This window comes from Physella acuta, unplaced genomic scaffold (assembly GCF_028476545.2).
Source record: "Physella acuta isolate Inbredline_101_S28 unplaced genomic scaffold, ASM2847654v3 ptg000329l, whole genome shotgun sequence".
In the NCBI taxonomy this organism is placed as follows: domain Eukaryota; kingdom Metazoa; phylum Mollusca; class Gastropoda; family Physidae; genus Physella; species Physella acuta.
In genome coordinates, this window is record NW_026731848.1 from 38,306 (window position 1) to 55,982 (window position 17,677).

Here is a 17,677-nt window from a genome sequence, read left to right on the forward strand (position 1 = left end):
ATGATCACAATTCTGGCTTCCATTTTTAATAAGGAACACACCGATACATAATGTTCCCCGGAGTGCTGGCTAGTTCCTTTGTGGGAATGGTTTGGGGGTTTTTACTTTCTCGTATATACGAAGTATAGAGAAAGTCTTGTAATCGTGCAAAAATAAAAATCGAGATTTTTACAAATCTCGACGTTTTACACCTCACTGATACGGAAAAACATAATTTTGTATCTTGTCCGTATGTCTGTGTGTGTGTGTGTGTGTGTAAACACGATAACTTGAGTACAGTTACAGCTAGGTTGATGAAATTTCATATATAAGTATTTTATCAAAATCGTAGATCCGTATCAACTTTTGAGCGATTTCCGATAACCGGAAGTGGTACTTTTTCTACTTTGAATTTTTCAAAAGCCTTGAGTACTATTTCAGATAGATAAATGAAATTTCACATGTAAGTAAAAGATCTAATTCTCTACCTTCTGTCAAATTTTGAGTAATTTCCGGAATGACCGGAAGTAGTAATTTACGCTACTTCCGATTTCTCAAAAAACTAATGTAAATTTTTAAAGTACTAATAATATTGCGCACTCTTATGCACTTTTTTATTTGGCGTTCACTTGATGTGCAATTCTTTTGTCTACGAGATTTTATTCTATTTTTAAAACTTTAAGTATTTAGAATGGGTTAAAAATCATGTCTATAGCCCGAGTTCCCATCCCCTGTTATTTTATATAAGAATATTCGAGAAAGTTTAGGGAAGATCACTCCCGGTTTATTTTTTACTGATTTTGGTACATTTAAAATAGAATCACCGTGGCGGAGCACGGGTATGCAGCTATTATTGTAAATATCGCTATGACATAAAAACTGTATATATTTGACTATTTTAATTTTAAACTATTTTGTTAATGCAAAAGAAGAATCAAATATTGGGGTTGTTTGTCTAAGGTGACAGCAATGGTGTTTTGTTTTACAGATTGATAGAAAAAAAGTGTGTGTTGTGAGTTTACGCGTAGGACGCAACACGTAAGTTTACACATGAGTACACGGGGGTAAAGGTCAAGGATCAGCAACACACGTCACACGTGATAGATGTTACAAAACTCTGGAACAAGTTGTATTCGGAACTCTCGAAGCCTTAGCGGTTTTGTTGGTTTCTTAATAAATACATTTTATGGCATTTTAAGGCTTTCAAATAATGTTTTAACATGTGTTAACGCTTTCAAAATCCTTAACACATGTTAACACATTATTTAAAAGCGTTAACACATGTTAACACATCAAATGAAAGCCGTATCTCATGTTAACACATTATTTAAATGCTTTAACACATGTTAACAATAGGTGGAAGGTCATGGTGATAGACCTACAGCTATAAGTGGAAGGTCATGTTGATAGACCTACAGCTATAGGTGGAAGGTCATGGTGATAGACCTACAGCTATAAGTGGAAGGTCATGGTGATAGACCTACAGCTATAGGTGGAAGGTCATGGTGATAGACCTACAACTCTAGTAGGTGAAAGGTCGTGGTGATAGGCCTACAATTCTAGCAGGTGGAAGGTCATGGTGATAGACCTACAGCTATAGGTGGAAGGTCATAGTGATAGACCTACAACTCTAGTAGGTGGAAGGTCATGGCGACAAACCTACAACTAGTAAGTGAAAGGTCATGGTGATAGACCTACAACTAGTTGGTGGAAGGTCATGGGGACAGGGACTTGGAGACATGACCACGCCCAGCCAGTGAATAGTTTAAAACTCTAGGGAGAAAGTACACAGACAAGTGTGCACAACATTGATTTTCTGCTCGGAAAAATATGCCAGTAGCTCCACTATTTTGAAAAAAATCTTTACTGGTTGTAAGCAGTTCTGTAGCTGTTACGTTTTAAGTATATTTCCTATTGACTAGTAAAATTAAAATTATCTGTTTTCTTGAATTAACTAATGTAATCCTGACAGGTTGGAATAAACTGGGCATCTAATTAATCAAATGGCTTTAGTCTAGTGGGTCTCTATCGTAAACAGTTCTGTTCTGTTTAACTGTTTGGTTCACCAACATAGAGAAATATACTAGAACAACATACTGAACACAAAACATCATATGAAGACAAGTAGTCGCTGTAATCAAGTTTATGTGCTTCAAATTAGGCCTATGTATTCTTTTTTTGTTGATATCAAGCACGAAAATACTTCAACGATCACGAAGGTTTTCATCGATTTCAAGCACAAATACACTTAAAACCGTTTTCTTCATTTCACTCAGTGTGAATACGTCTTTTCTTTTCTTTAAATTTAAAATCTGTGTTGAAAAGTAACAGTATGTGTATGTGCGTATTTTGTGTGTTCATGTTGAGCACTATGTTTGTGTCAGTGTCGGAGTTCTGTCTGTTTTTAAACAGGCCACACATGAAAATGTTGGCCAAATAAATAACTGCAGTAAACAGGCCACACATGAAAATGTTGGCCGAATAAATAACTGCAGTAAACAGGCCACACATGAAAATGTTGGCCAAATAAATAACTACAGTAAACAGGCCACACATGAAAATGTTGGCCAAATAAATAATTGCAGTAAACAGGCCACACATGAAATTGTTGGCCAAATAAATAACTGCAGTAAACAGGCCACACATGAAAAAACAAAATGGTGCTTGTTGTATGAAATAAAGGTGGCCAAATAAATAAATATATTTTTAAGACTTTAAAGTTAGTTACAACATTACTTTTTATAAAAATAGAATTTTATTGAAAGTACCATTTTGTCTAAATATACAAGTGGTCTAACTTGACGCTCAGTCTAAAGATGGCCTGACTTGAGCTCAGTCTAAAGATGGTCTGACTTGACGCTCAGTCTAAAGATGGTCTGACTTGAGCTCAGTCTAAAGATGGTCTGACTTGACGCTCAGTCTAAAGATGGTCAGACTAGACGCTCAGTCTAAAGATGTTCTGACTTGACGCTCAGTCTAAAGATGGTCTAACTTGACGCTCAGTCTAAAGATGTTCTGACTTGACGCTCAGTCTAAAGATGTTCTGACTTGACGCTCAGTCTAAAGATGGTCTAACTTGACGCTCAGTCTAAAGATGTTCTGACTTGACGCTCAGTCTAAAGATGTTCTGACTAGACGCTCAGTCTAAAGATGGTCTAACTTGACGCTCAGTCTAAAGATGTTCTGACTTGACGCTCAGTCTAAAGATGTTCTGACTTGACGCTCAGTCTAAAGATGTTCTGACTAGACGCTCAGTCTAAAGATGGTCTAACTTGACGCTCAGTCTAAAGATGTTCTGACTTGACGCTCAGTCTAAAGATGTTCTGACTTGACGCTCAGTCTAAAGATGGTCTGCCTTGAGCTCAGTCTAAAGATGGTCTGACTTGACGCTCAGTCTAAAATAGACAGGCGGTGTAGGCCTACTGGCTCTAGGAGCGATATCGTGAACTAATATTTATTGTCTGGCAACCCGTCTGGTTATCGTCCGGCTATCGTCCGGTTTTCGTCTTTTATTGTCTGGTTATTTCCTGGTTATCGGCTGTCTGTCGGCTGTTTATCGTATGGTAGCTGTCCGGTTATCGTATGGTAGTCGTCCAGATACCGTCCGGTTACTGTCCGGTAACCGTCATGTTATCTTCTGGTTGTCGTCTGGTTACCGTCCGGTTATCGTCCGTTTATTGACCGGTTATTGTCCGGTTATCGTCTGGTTGTCGTCTGGTTGTCGTCTAGCTCTAAGAGCGGGGCAGCGAAGACAGCAGGTGTCAGGCCAACGACGGCTTAGATTAATATTTTTCCCGCCTTCCGCGAGCTATGATTAAAACTATCCAAGCGTTGGCCTCCCCCCCCCCCTTAGATTGATGAGAACCAGTTGTGCTCCTGAAAAATCAGAGTCGGCAGCCAGGACCATGACTATCAAATTACTTCTGGGGTGATGACGTTACCACGGATGACGCATTCATAGAAAGACTGGACGGGAAGGACGGCCTTATCTCAACATGAGTAGAAATTCATTGTTTTCTAGCCTTGTGAAGGTTCACATACAAATTACAACACAACACTCGCTCAAACAACATGTGTAAACATGAAATAAAGCGAGCCTTTAGTGAGGGACAGGGTGATCGCTGATGAGTAGTAAAAGAAATGCTGATCACAGAATTGGGGTAAAGAAGTGTAGTAAAGTTTAGTAGTAAAGAAATGTGGATCATTGATCTGGGTAAAGTAATGACAAGTTTGAGAAATGAAATGTGGGTCGCAGGTGTGAGGTACAGAAATGTACATTCATGAGATCGTGGTAAAGGCATCAACATTTTTTCCATTATTATTAGTTTTACAATGATCTTTGTTATAAATAGGCCTAATCAAAATCTTCTCTTGTGAGAATAATGTAAATGTAAAAGTAAGCATCGTCACGTGATCAGTTACCTAAATCAGAGGACCGAGACAGTGGCGTAACTAGGATTTTCGGGCCCCTATGCAAAAATTATCATTGGGCCCCCTATTCGTGAGTCGTCATGTTACAATGGAGTTAAACGAAGAAATCAACTGCTACTTAAGAAGAAGGATTTTAAATAATATAAATAGTCTTTAAGCCTACATTTTATACCTTATACATCCTGATTGTGTATTTATACTGTATTATTATATAGTTTTTAAAAATGTTAGTCTCACAGTTAATTTGGTTTTTTTTTAAGTAAACCTAATAGCGTCATAAGGCGGGTTCAGGGGTGCAGTCGAATGACAATATTTAGGCGTGACACCATGACCAAACATTGTACAATTTACTGTCAAACTAAGTTGTATCTATCTAAAATAATAAAAGATTAGTGAAAAAGAGGTGACACCCCACCGAAAATGCTAAATTGTTGGGGAGGATGGGGTGGGTGACCAGAAAGAAGCGCACCGGAAAAAAGGGCAACGGAAAAAGCGCAAAACAAAAAGCGCAACGGAAAAAAGCGCAAACGAAAAAAGCGCACACAGAAAAAAAGCGCAAACAGAAAAAGCGCAAACAGAAAAAAGCGCAAACGGAAAAAAAGCGCAAAGATTCTGCCTCGGAGGTTCGCATATTTTTATCAAATCGGCCCTCGATTGACAAAGTTCTCGCGTGAATCATTGAGAAGGAAGCTTATTGTTTGACCTCCTGGTAAGTCGTTGATGAACAGGTAGGTTACAATCTTGAAGTGGAGATTGAAGCTCTCGTAATCGCCTTCGAGTCGAGGAGCAAAACGCTACGATTTTATTCACATTGATGAACTTTTTTGTAGTTTTTTGTTGATTCGCATTAACTTGTGAGTGACCCGGTAATGTCTATATCTTTCTCGTTCAACTCACTAGCAGCTCCAACAACGTATGCTGAACTCAAGATTCCAGCCACATTTTTCCCCGTCGTGAACCTTACCTTGTCGTGGTGGCGGGGCATACTGGCAGATGTGCCAGGCCAAAAGGTTCCTAGCATACATTTTAATTGAAATGAAAACGAAGCTACTCTAAATGACTTTTTCTTAAGATGTCTGTTGTTTTTAGTAGCAAATTTACTATCTCCAACAAGTTTAACAAAAATTAATTTTATGATATTTAAATTTATTTAATCATAATTATCTATTATATTTTATTAAAATATACGAAAATATACTCATATTCAAAGACATTTTTCTTCTTCTTCGTTCTTAATTGAGAATATGGTGGAGGATTTAGACAACAAGTCCAACTTCGTGAACAAACCGGACTGTGGTCTCCAGGTCAGCAGGTGCCCCATATAATTTTTCCCTGAGTGGGGTGAGCAGGGGCCAGTGTCTGACTTGCACCTGGCTATACAAAGAACATTCCTGAAGGACGTGCTCCGTATTTTCCGGGGCCTTGCCACAAGGGCACATTTCGCCACACCCAACCTTTAGTTTTTGTATGCATGTGTTGATTTTGTCTGTTATGGTCTGTTCTAAGTCGAAAGATTATGTATTGTTGTTTTCGTGTCAAATTATAATATCCATCATCTTTATTGTAGTGAGGGTGTGTGTCAGACCACATTTGCGTTTGTTTGTTTTTATTGTTCTTTTTATTTATTAATAATTCATTTAGGGACTATGTGCGACAAAAAAAAACACAAAATTTCTTGTTTTTCATTATGATGGGTTTCTTGCACCTTTGGATACTCTGTCCATTTTTTTATTTAGAAAATAATAACTTTAAAGAGAAAAAAAAATTTAGGTGTTTAAATTACCATTTTTATGTCCCTGTTAATTAAAAAAGAATCAATTTTTCCCAATCTTACACGCTCTCTATGTAAAGTTTTATATCCGTCATCATATTGTATTTGGCATCATTGGAAAGCTGGATTTCTCCTTTATTTGATAATCTTAATTTCCATCATCTCGGAAACACGCAAAGCTTACAATCGGCTTTGCAGTTTACACAGATATGGTATTTTCGTGACCTACTTTTCGTTACTTTTGGCTGTTTGTCTCAGTTCGAATGTTTTTAACACTATAAACTATAAAGCCTACTACTTTTTTATTTATTAAACAATCGCAACTATATTTTCAGTAATTGTTTTTCGTGCAAAAATACAACTTTTGTCACGAGGGAATTGTGATGGCTTTCATAGAAAAAACGTATTTGGTAATTAATATGCAAATTTTGAAAGTTTTGAACATTAAAAATGGTACGATTTTGTAGACTTTGTAAAATTCTTAGTAGTAGCTATTTCAAAAAGTTTTCGTGACAAAAGTTTTAATGTGTACCGAAATATAAGCAGTTTAAATTTGATTGCTATAGGTGCATAAATAAAAAAGCCTTAGCATTTTTAAAAGTACCAAAACATTCAAAATGGCGGAGGTTTTTTCGGGTTTTCATGACAACCAAAATTGTTTTCAACCCGTTTTTGCTGTTTAATATTTACTTTTATATGCCAAACATGATAAAAATATTCAAAAGGCTTTAGATATTTAATTGTACTGACATGTGGTCAAACAGATGTACTGACATAACTACGTGCTATAGCACATCTGTCATTTAGTTAACCATACAAGTAGTACTATTTTGACTATACTGTTGGCATGTTTTTTTATAATTTTTTTATCCTTTATATATGCTATGCATTTTCAACTACATATTATGTCGCATTATTTGTGTTCCATTTCTATTTAAAATAAATCTATGAGGCCTAGCACCAGCCTTTTTGTGGAGACTAAAATATCGCTCTTAGCTTGTGTTTTAGTACATGTTAATTTCTATTAATGGACTCTCGGGAAACATAAATAAAATCGTATTAATTGTGTTATAAATTTAAAACAAATAACAGTTTCTAATTTATATTTTAAAATTCATATACTATGGTTAACCCCCCTCTGTGGTCAAACCTCCGCTTCGGTCAAACCCCCTATGGTCAAAGCACCTAGGATCGTATCGATGAACTGAAATTGGATAAATTTATTTAGAAGTTAAGACTTTTTAAAAACTCCATCCAGGGGTGGGTTTGATATAGGCCTAGAGTGTGAAAAAGTGCTAATGAGATGTCGAATGTACAAGCCAGCCATTGGCTGTAATTTGATTGGCTAAGGGTCAGACCGTCTGACCAAGTGGTGTTAGTAGAGACCATGATGACCCTCGGAGATGAACGACGCGACAAGTTGTCGTCTGACGACAAAGATTTAGGTCTCTCAGAGCCGCCTCTAGCGGGTGACATCCCTTGGTTGTTGTTGACCAGTGCTTCTTTCGGGCATTTTTCTCCGGGGGGGGGGGGGCTTACATTGTCAAGGGTGGACAATGGCTAAAATATCTTTTTAAATAAAAAATATTTTCCCCAATTTCTTTCGGGAGGCGGTAGACTTTCTTCGTGTGTTTGTGTGTGGGGGGGGGGGGTGGAAGAGAGGGTGTAATTGCCCCCCACGCCCCTCCCCCCCCCCCCACTCCCATCCGAAAGAGATGCCTGAAAGAAACACTGCAGATTAACCTCAGCACAAGTGTCGAACGATTGAAACAATAGTAGGTTGCTAACGGTATAAACTATTTTCTAAACAACATACTAATTAAAATTAGCTGTTTTTTTTAATAAAATGCGAATGCCTCAATCTTTTCGTTAGACTTACTTCACGTTTTGAAGGAAACTTCACGTTTTGAAGGAAAAAAATAGTTTAAGTTCAACTCAACTGAAACATCTTTAGATGTGTGTGTAAGCTTGGCGTGTTAATCTGAAGCATAGTTCGCACAGAGGAGGGGAGGGTCTATTACCAAAGCGTTAGTGTCATACTGTCTTCAACATATCAAGCTGTTGTGTAGGCATATAGTTGCTTGAAAAAAAACTAAATTCTAAGGGAGTTTTCTTATGAACATTTCAATAAAAATGTTTGTATGCACTAAAAAGAAGAAAATAATAATTCTCTGTAAAAATAACGCGCCACTATTCATTTTACTAACTTATTCCAGACTGGCCTATCTTTCTTGTTTTAACAAGCTATCATCCGTACATCATCGACATAAATAAAATATTAATTTACCTCATTCAAAATAATAATTACAATTTACTAGTCAATAAAAATGCAAATAAGTAGCTGCGAATTTTATTAAGGCAAAGATGTGCCGGCATTGTTCCTGAACATTTTGTTTATCTCCCGTCGTCACTTAAGTAAATCCAAACTTACATTATCTACAACCCATAACTTAAGCAGTCAGCTGACACGCGTTGTTAGCAAAGCGAAAAAACTCAATTAATATTGTTGACAAAATCAGTCTGCCTTGGTTACATCCCCTTACTTTTGGGTTATCACTTATAATTAATTAATACACTTATGGCCAAATAATGTCTTAATACAACAATACAATGTATTATTTGTGTTAGAAGTCGGGTTCAGAAAATGTTAAATTTAATACAAACATCTAGAACTTCTGAGATGTAGCAGGTATTTTGAACATGCTAAAACAATCTAGATCTAGAATATAGAGGAATATAGTATATTAGTAGGCCTATATAGATCTAGTATATCTAGTCTAAGCCTAATTAATCTAGATCGTGATTTAAGAAAAATAGAAATGCGCAAATTTAAGTTATAAACAAAAATATTATTGTTAGACTACAAACAATGTATTCTACATAATCCCTGTAAATTCTAAAAAAAAAAATAATTAAAAAATGAAAAACCAAAAAAAAAAAAAAAGCGCAATTTAAAATACTTTGTTTTGTAGAGCCATAGAAATTAAAAAGTTTGTCTGGAACTTTTAGTGGCAAATTTGACAACAACGGTAACACTAGTAACAACAGGTAAAATGATGTAGACTAGAAATTTACTAGATCTAGATCTAGAATCTAGATCTATCTAGATTTATTACTCTTAACTTCTTAAGCAATGTTTCCAACAAATACAATCAAGATCTGGAATCTAGATCTAGATCTAGAATCTAGATCTAGATTAGATCTAGAAACGATTATTAACTTTTCCCGAGTAGGGCCTAGCTGTATGAGAGTGTAGCTAGATTCTAGATCTAGTAGTAGTACTAGTCTAGATCTAGACTACGCTAGTACTAGATCTAGATCTATCACTAGTCACTAGATCTACATCTAGACTATATTCTATTGTCATCTATAGATCTAGATCTATCACTAGTCACTTCGTAATAAATAATCTAGCCTAGCTAGATCTATAATCTAATTATATTCTAGAATCTAGATCTAAATATTAATTTTTTTAAATAGTAAATAACGTATTGGGGGTCATCAATAAGTGACGTCACACTCGTAGGGGGAGCGGGGTCCGTAATTTTGCGACAATGTGATGAGGGGGGGGGGGGGGTTCAGATGTTGCGACGTCACATTTTTGCATTATAAAAAAAGCAATGTTAGAAAATCGAATTTTAGACCTTAGTTCGCATTTTAGATAGGCCCTAACTGTTTTAATAAATTGTAATAGTTTAGACAAGATTTTGGAAAATATTATGTTTTAAAAAAATTAATCTGCAATTTTGAGGGGGGTTGTAGGTTGAGGTGTGACATCATTTTAGGGGGGGGGGGGGTCTGGCTTTTTGTGACGAAGTGTGATGGAGGGGATGGGGGAGGTAAAAATCGTCAAAAAAAGCGTGACGTCATTTATGGATGACCCCTTGACTCAATATTGAGTCTACACACAACACTTAGTTATTGTAGTTTCATAACTAACATAATAAAGTTAATTAGTTTCACATGTAAAACTGAGTGTACTCAACTGACATAGTAACATAATATTAATATAACAGATAACAAATCACAATCCATGACCAAACCAGTAAAAATATCCTGGAATAAATTTTAAACTACCCCATTCGAGACAACAATGAGTAGTTCTAAATACAAGCAGTGGTAAAACCTTAGTTTAGCCGCTTAGCGTCGCAAATTCCAACGTAGCTAGTAATGTGCGATGGAGATAACTAATGAATATTTCTTTCATTTGGCCATATTTATCTTATGACATATTTTACATAGGCTAATATAACAGATAATTGAATAACAAATCTAGACTACTACTAGATTCTAGATCCAGAGTCTAGATCTATTTTCTAGTCTAGTGGTTTAGTCTAGTTTAAAAGTTAAATGGTTAAGCCTAGAATCTATATATAATCTAGACAAGACTAGATCATCTAGATTCATTCTAGATCTAGATCAAATATAAAACTTAAAAATTATAGTCCTACTCCTATACCATCATACAGAAATGTGTAGGCCCCTAATCAGGCTAATCTCAGTATAAAATAAATAAGTTAATTAACTAGCCAAATTAAATATCACTAATGATATGAAGGGAGATAGTTTGTTGTGGTTACGGTTAATAAGTCATTCCTCACAACACTATACTGTGTGTGCGTGGTATGTGGCCTGACCAACCGAGAGGAGATTGTTTATATTATTGCTTTGAGTTTATATTTAACTTAATGCAACAAGCCTGCCGGTTGGTTGCGGCCAGGCCGGGGGGACGTTTTGACAGGTACTCAAAATATCGTCCCTAGATAGAATCATCTAGCTCATGAATTATAAGTTTTTACAATGTAGGACAATTAATTATTAGAACCACAGTAATTTTGCCTAACCACTTATAATATATGATTATCTTTAAACATGTTTTAATTGCCCTATACCATATTTTTTATTAATAGTAGGCCTACATTTCTTAATGTAAACATATATATAAGTTAATATTTATAAGGCTAAGGAAATACTTCATTTTTACCTTTTTGTGGAAATACATATAAAACCTATGTAAAATGTGTTTACCTTTTTACAAACCTCACTGCCATTACAGATAAACATACTATTCAAAAGTTTCATTAAATGTTCCCAAATGAAGCATCCACAAGCCAAGCTCTACATAATATTGTAAATTAATATAACCCTAGAAGTCTAGTTAAATGAGGTTGTAACTAATCAAGATGAAAAATACATCACTGTGTAACAATCTGTCCTTTTTATAAGTTAATGGTTTATTATTTATAAATTATCTTAAAAAAATAGTATTTTTTTATTTATTTTATTATTTTTATACAGGTTTTTCCTCATGGCCATTAGATTTTGTGTGGTGACTAGTACTTATATCTTGCTGCTTTAATTATGGCACACTCTAGCAATGAGGAAATTATCTCTCTTTCTTCTTCTGAAGACGAAGAAGGGGCTAGCCATTCATCAGCTGTGGCTGCAACGAGAGACAGAGAAGAAACTGTGAGAGAATTAATTCATCGTGCAATGGGTCTGCTCAACAGAGCTGAAAACAATTCTCGTCCGGAACCATTTAGATTGACAGAGAACTCCGCTTATAGATATAAATTCTCTTCACAAATTACAGCTAGTGACTTGTTCAGAGAAAGTGAATTGTTAGATTTATTTGAGACTGTCTCCATTTTGAAAGCTAGACTTAGTGCTGAGAGGGTGTTTTCTCTTGGCTGTCCACATGTGCCAACAGAGAGAGAGATCTTTGACGAACTTGTCATGCGCTATTCGCATGAGTTCATTGATTCATGGAGAGCAGCAGACAATCCACAGCTGCCAGCCCCTCACACTACAGAGGCTGCACACACTGATGCAACTACCTCACACATCCGGGAAAATACTGAAAGCATGGATACATCAAGCTTAAACTGTGATGCTCCTCGAGAGAATGTTGAGATGACAGGCCGTCAGGTTCAGGTAATGAAAAACCTTTAATTTATTTCAAAGATTATTTTTGGAAATCTGTCAAAATTCCAGTAAGTTGTTATATTGTGTATTCTGTTCTATATTCATTATAATCTGTACATTCATATAACTGGCTATTTTATTCTCAACAGGTTAGCTTGTTTTTAAAAATGCTAGAATTTAATTCCATACAAAATTATCTATTTGTGTTTGTTAAAGTTTAGTTTTTTTAAAAATGAATCTGTTCATATTGTAATATTGGTATTCCTTTGTACAGCCTCCCTACACATCACCAAGATGCAAGAAAAGAAAAAGAGCTGACATGCAAGAAGACAAGAAACAGACAGACAAGATAGATGACAATGCTGAGGAAGAAGATGAAGATGTAAGTAAATAAAAAGTCTCAATTATTTTTAGGTCAGAGCTTTCAGCTGGCCCAACTATAGCAGTCTGTTTGTTTGTAATATTGTGTACCTAAATCTTCCTGTACTTCTGTTACTAAAACTTCAAACGTTGAGACTTGCGTTTTGTTTGGATTTTTGTAAGAGTTTTTAAAAAATTTTCTAGTGTTGCTCAGTGTGTCTTGAACCCTGGACTACTGGTGGGGAGCATCGGATCACGTGTTTAAGATGCGGCCATCTCTTTGGTTTGAGGTTGGTTGGTCTTGATTTCTACAATTTACATCATTCTATTTAACTAGATAGCTGGGCAATACATACAATAAAAAGTTACCTTCAATTAAGTTTAATAACTATAAAAAGACTTCAATTTAAAAAATTCTGAAACATTCATACTGTATTTTGTAAACCACAAGCATCAATTTTGTTAACATTTAAAAATTAAAACTCTATGGTAGGTTTAAGTGGCAAATAACAGACAGGAAAAATGGGTTTGGATTTTTAATAAACTCCTGTATGTGTTTGATGTTTTGCTTCTCTTATTTAGCTGTATCTTGAAGTGGGTGGAGCAAGCCCACAGCTGTCCCCAGTGTAAAGCTCCAGCCAAAAAAACTGACTTGAGAAATATATTTGTTAGAAAGATAACAGTGAGTATCAGCCTATGTTTCTAGACAAGGATCCTTTGTATGCATCTTTCACTCATTTTTGTCACAAATACAATCTATCACTACAAGATAACACTCATCCACCAAGATAACTACCCTTTCGTAAATCCACAGAAATTTAGCTTTAAAGTATCATCTTGTTCAATTATATCTTTTTTATTAAGAGTAAACAAGTGTTTTTAAAAGTGTGTGAACAAATGCAAGTCTAGTCTCTGTGTGTCAGAAATGTTTTGATCATGACTAGGCTGAGGACACCTCAGAGAGGGACAGGGCACTAAAGCAGCTGGAGGAAGAGAGGGCTGCTAGGAGAGTTCTAGAACAGAAGGAAGCCGTAGCCAGGCATAAGATGGAGGTGATATCAGCAGATTATGAAGTTCTCAAGAGAGAGATGAACAACATGAAGTCTCAGATCTCACAGAGTGGGGGGTAGGTGTCATGATGTCTTGTGCATGTGTGGAGGGGGGGGGGGGGGGTCGTCATGGTATCTTGGGCAAATGGGGGGGGGGGTGGGGGTTCCTTGTTCTTTATTGACTTATCAAATGTTATTTCCATGTGGAACATAATTTGGTTTTGTTTTAGGAGCATGTCACCAAGTAGTTCAAGTTATGAACCTAGAGCCAGCAATGCTAAGGCCAGCCCCAATTATGTACAAAGTCATAAGAAATATCATTTCTTTCAGAGGATTCCTATTGCACAGGTAAATTGGTATTTTCATGGCTGACTACTTGTACCATTTTGCCTATAACTGTATGGCTTTGACACCCAGGTTAGTGCATGTAAATGCATGTAAAAAAAACAGTCACCTCAGACTGTTAGTATTGTGATGTCATGGATACGCCAAAAAGCTAATTATTTCTTATTGTGTTTGTTATAAATTTAATGGTGTGTATTGTGATTCTGCTCAGACAGACTAGTTCAGTGCTGAACTAAACTTGTGGGTTTTGTATTAGTGCTTCAGCATCAGTTTCATGAAAATGTTATCTAATGAAAGTGAAAGAATGAATACTTTGTGTTTCAGGATGCAAATTGTCGCGTGTTCGACTTCTGTAGAGAGATGGGTATTATTGTTGTTTCCCAGAAGTCCCCAAATGCTCTATTTAGGGGTTTTGGGATCAAGGTGAAAACAACTTGAAATTTTCATTTAAAAGCTTTGTTTCATTTAGATACCAATCAAATGTTAAACATTAGCATTTAATTAATTTAAATTCAACTTAAACCAATTTATCCGATAATTGACAAAAAGTGCTTTTACCATATTTTCAATGAAGAAAGTTAATTTAAAAAAAAATATTCCATCTAGCTCTTGTCTCGAGACTTTAAGCCACTATCCTATCAGCCCCTTCACTCTGGCGTCATCCGGGATATGTGTTTTCGTCCAATGACATATGATGGTCAGCTGCTTAGTTGTGGTATGGACAAGTGTATCCTGATGTCCAGTGTGTCCAGTAAAGCTGTCATCCTCAAGTAAGTTTACACTCAACACTCCAGGATGTCAGTAAACAGCATTCTATACATCAATATATATACAATTGTGGGCAATGTTTATCCCAATATCCCTTTTGTTTAGGTTGGTCTTGAGTAGTAAAACAGAAAATTGACATCACAAGTTACCCTCATACTTATTTGCCCCTCCTAAATAACCACAACCTTAACATAAATTAACATATTTTCATCATTTCCTTCCTTAATTAATACATGCTACATCAGATTTCTTGACACCCACCACCTCACTGTCTCTATTGTCTGTACTCCCTCCCTCCCCACTAGGTATGTGACTTCATGTATGGACAAAGCTTATATAGAATTACATGAAATTATAATTTGTAAGTTTTGTCTGAATTCTAATACTGAGTAAAATGTTTTTTTCTGAATTTCTATACTAAGTAAAAACTTATGTTTGAATTCTAATACTGAGTAAAAAGTTTTTTTCTGAATTTCTATACTAAGTAAAAACTTATGTCTGAATTCTAATACTGAGTAAAAAGTTTAGTCTGAATTTCTATGCTGAGTAAAAAGTTCAGCCTAAATTCCTATAATGAGTTTTAAAAAAACAGTCAGAAATCTTAGTAAAACATACCTCCAGGTATACAGTAAACATGCCGGTGTGGAGCTGTGCGTGGAACACCAGTAACAACAACATCTTCTATGCTGGGATGGAGAGAGGAGTGGTCAAAGAGTTTGACATCAGACGAACAGATTCACATGTACAAAATGTACTGGACAATGGTGTGGGTCCAGTTAGCAGCATTCAGTTTTGGAATGGTGCTGGCAGTACATCCAAGTGAGAATTTGTTTATTCGTAGGCCTATATTTTACTTAGTATATACAACTGTAGTATGGGTGCATTGTAAAATATGAACAGCCTACACAAAAATTATTTTTTATTCTTCAAATTTAAGTCAAAAGTTTAAGTGTTTAAGTCTATATATTAGCTGTATAGCAGTAACAATTTGCTATAATTGTTTTTTTTTAGTTGAGTTTAGTATTGTATTGACATTAAATAGTATTATTAATTTAGCTAACTGTACTGTAAGTTCATAGTCAAACATGGGTGAAATATGGAGCAGGATGTTGCTTAGAAATTAATAACTGCTGTAAAGCTGTGCTGGCTACTAAAATATTTATGATTTTATTTTCCGTACTTTTACTGTTATATTTATTGTCCACAGCAATTACACGGGACTACTAATTGGACAATTACAAAATGTAATATTCAAAGAATGTGTACCAAACAACCAATACACAACACATTTGCTGCCAAGTCTCCAAGGTAGATTTATTTCCCATTACTTCATTATGTTGTGCATGTATTTATTTCATGTGCTTATTTGTTTACTAATGATCTTTTGTACTGAACTGTGTGGTTAGCTATGTTGGATACCATATTTCATGTCCACCTAGTTTTATATACAGGTAGTTTTTTGTTTCTAATTATCCACAATACAGTATAAACTGATCTGTTTATTCTAATTATTACCAGCAAGTCTAATGAGCATGAGCTTACATCCCAGTGGACACTTTTTGACATCCTTTCGACCTAATACAAATCTTCCCAAATGCAAATATGAGGTACAGTAAATTACTATAATCATCTGAGATGAAACCAGAAATTTATTTTTTAAGTGGGGTGTGACAAATTTTCACAACCCATTCATGGTATTTCCAAGTTTTTAAAATATTTTACAATAATTGAAAAGTAAGTTTAAAAATAATTGGGCCCTGATAAATTATGTTAAATTTGCCTTTAAGTTTCTTTTTTAATCTTGGATAAATATATAAAACATTGGCAATAAATTGAATAAGGTTTCTGACTTTTTCAGAAAAATTTGGCTGGCAAAAAAATATTGAACAATTTTTTGCAACTGGAAAAAGATAATTCCTTATAAAGTAGAAAAGATAAATCTCTGAATCATACAATCTACTTAGGTTTATTTTTTTAATCCTTACACCCCAAATCTCCATCCATATGTTACAAACACACAAAAAGTATTTATTTGACCTTCACCACAGTAATGGGCAGATGTTTATTTATAAGAGTAATAGCAAGCCCTACTTTAAACTTTAAAATAAAAGTTATATGGCTTTGTCAGCTTGACATTTTTATGTTATTATGGATTATATTGTGTGGGAAAGTTATCAAATATTTAAGTCAGGATGCTTTATGTTTAGCTTTACAGTTTATCAGAAAACACTGCAGATGTAAGGACCATATCATCTACACATGTGGCTGCGTGGAAGGGGAGTAATTTGCAAGCTGTTATTAGTCGCAACACACTCATTTCTCGCCCTGAATCAGAGGAAGAAAATTTACTAGCAGTTACAGCCAACCATTATTTTAACTCAGTAAGTTTTAGCCTAACCTGATCAATGGCTTGGTATATTACTAGTGGGGTAACTGTAAATGGTCCCAAAAAATTATGTTTCTTTACTTTTGCATATTGGTGATTGAAACCTTATCTTATTGGTGTTTATATTTAACAAATTTCTACTTTGAACAGGTTCATATTTGGGATGTAACACGTAAGCAAGACTTCCAGCTTTTACAATGCTTTGATAAAGCTGTTGACATGAAGTCAATCAACGTGAACCAGAGCTGTGATTATCTAGGAGTTCTTACAGATAAGGAATTTATACTGTATAAGTGGAGAGATTAGTGTTTTGTGGAGAAGGTTACCTCTTGATAAATCATCATGTTAGCACTATGTCAAACAACACGCATTTATTTGTAACATATTTACCTAAAATTTTACAATAAAACAATCATGAACAAAGTAATTTAATTTTTTTTTTTATATTTTAAAGAGCTAATGTTTTTGTTGTGCCAAAACAGCTTTTTAAAAAAAAATTTCTCCAGGTAGTTCGCAGTTTGTATTTTATCATACAACCCTTGTCTCATGTAAATTTCAGTACCGTTCCATACTTGATGCTGTTCTTTAAGGAAATACAAACCCTTTCCCATCTTTAAATGATCCATCAAAATACATCAAGCTGTCAGTGTCAAGTTTCATTTA

General features: G+C 35.2%; 1 protein-coding gene across 1 annotated transcript; it reads left to right on the forward strand.

The window, feature by feature from the left end:
- Window positions 1-9,145: 9,145 nt before the first annotated feature.
- Window positions 9,146-17,435, forward strand: LOC131940753 (E3 ubiquitin-protein ligase RFWD3). The gene is made up of 14 exons (XM_059299540.1): window positions 9,146-9,229; window positions 11,480-12,115; window positions 12,381-12,488; window positions 12,671-12,756; window positions 13,049-13,148; window positions 13,411-13,592; window positions 13,746-13,863; window positions 14,185-14,283; window positions 14,467-14,630; window positions 15,250-15,447; window positions 15,836-15,936; window positions 16,147-16,235; window positions 16,836-17,009; window positions 17,165-17,435. The coding sequence occupies exons 2-14, from the start codon at window positions 11,543-11,545 to the stop codon at window positions 17,318-17,320; spliced, it is 2,148 nt and encodes a 715-aa protein (XP_059155523.1). The 5' UTR covers window positions 9,146-9,229; window positions 11,480-11,542; the 3' UTR covers window positions 17,321-17,435.
- Window positions 17,436-17,677: the final 242 nt, after the last annotated feature.

What these genes read in the sequence shown, in the direction of transcription:
- LOC131940753 (XM_059299540.1), top strand. Translation starts at nt 11,543, where the DNA reads ATGGCACACTCTAGCAATGAGGAAATTATCTCTCTTTCTTCTTCTGAA. An exon ending in TGACAGGCCGTCAGGTTCAG is followed by an intron (nt 12,116 to 12,380) that starts GTAATGAAAAAC and finishes TCCTTTGTACAG; the next exon opens with CCTCCCTACACATCACCAAG. An exon ending in TATTTGTTAGAAAGATAACA is followed by an intron (nt 13,149 to 13,410) that starts GTGAGTATCAGC and finishes GATCATGACTAG; the next exon opens with GCTGAGGACACCTCAGAGAG.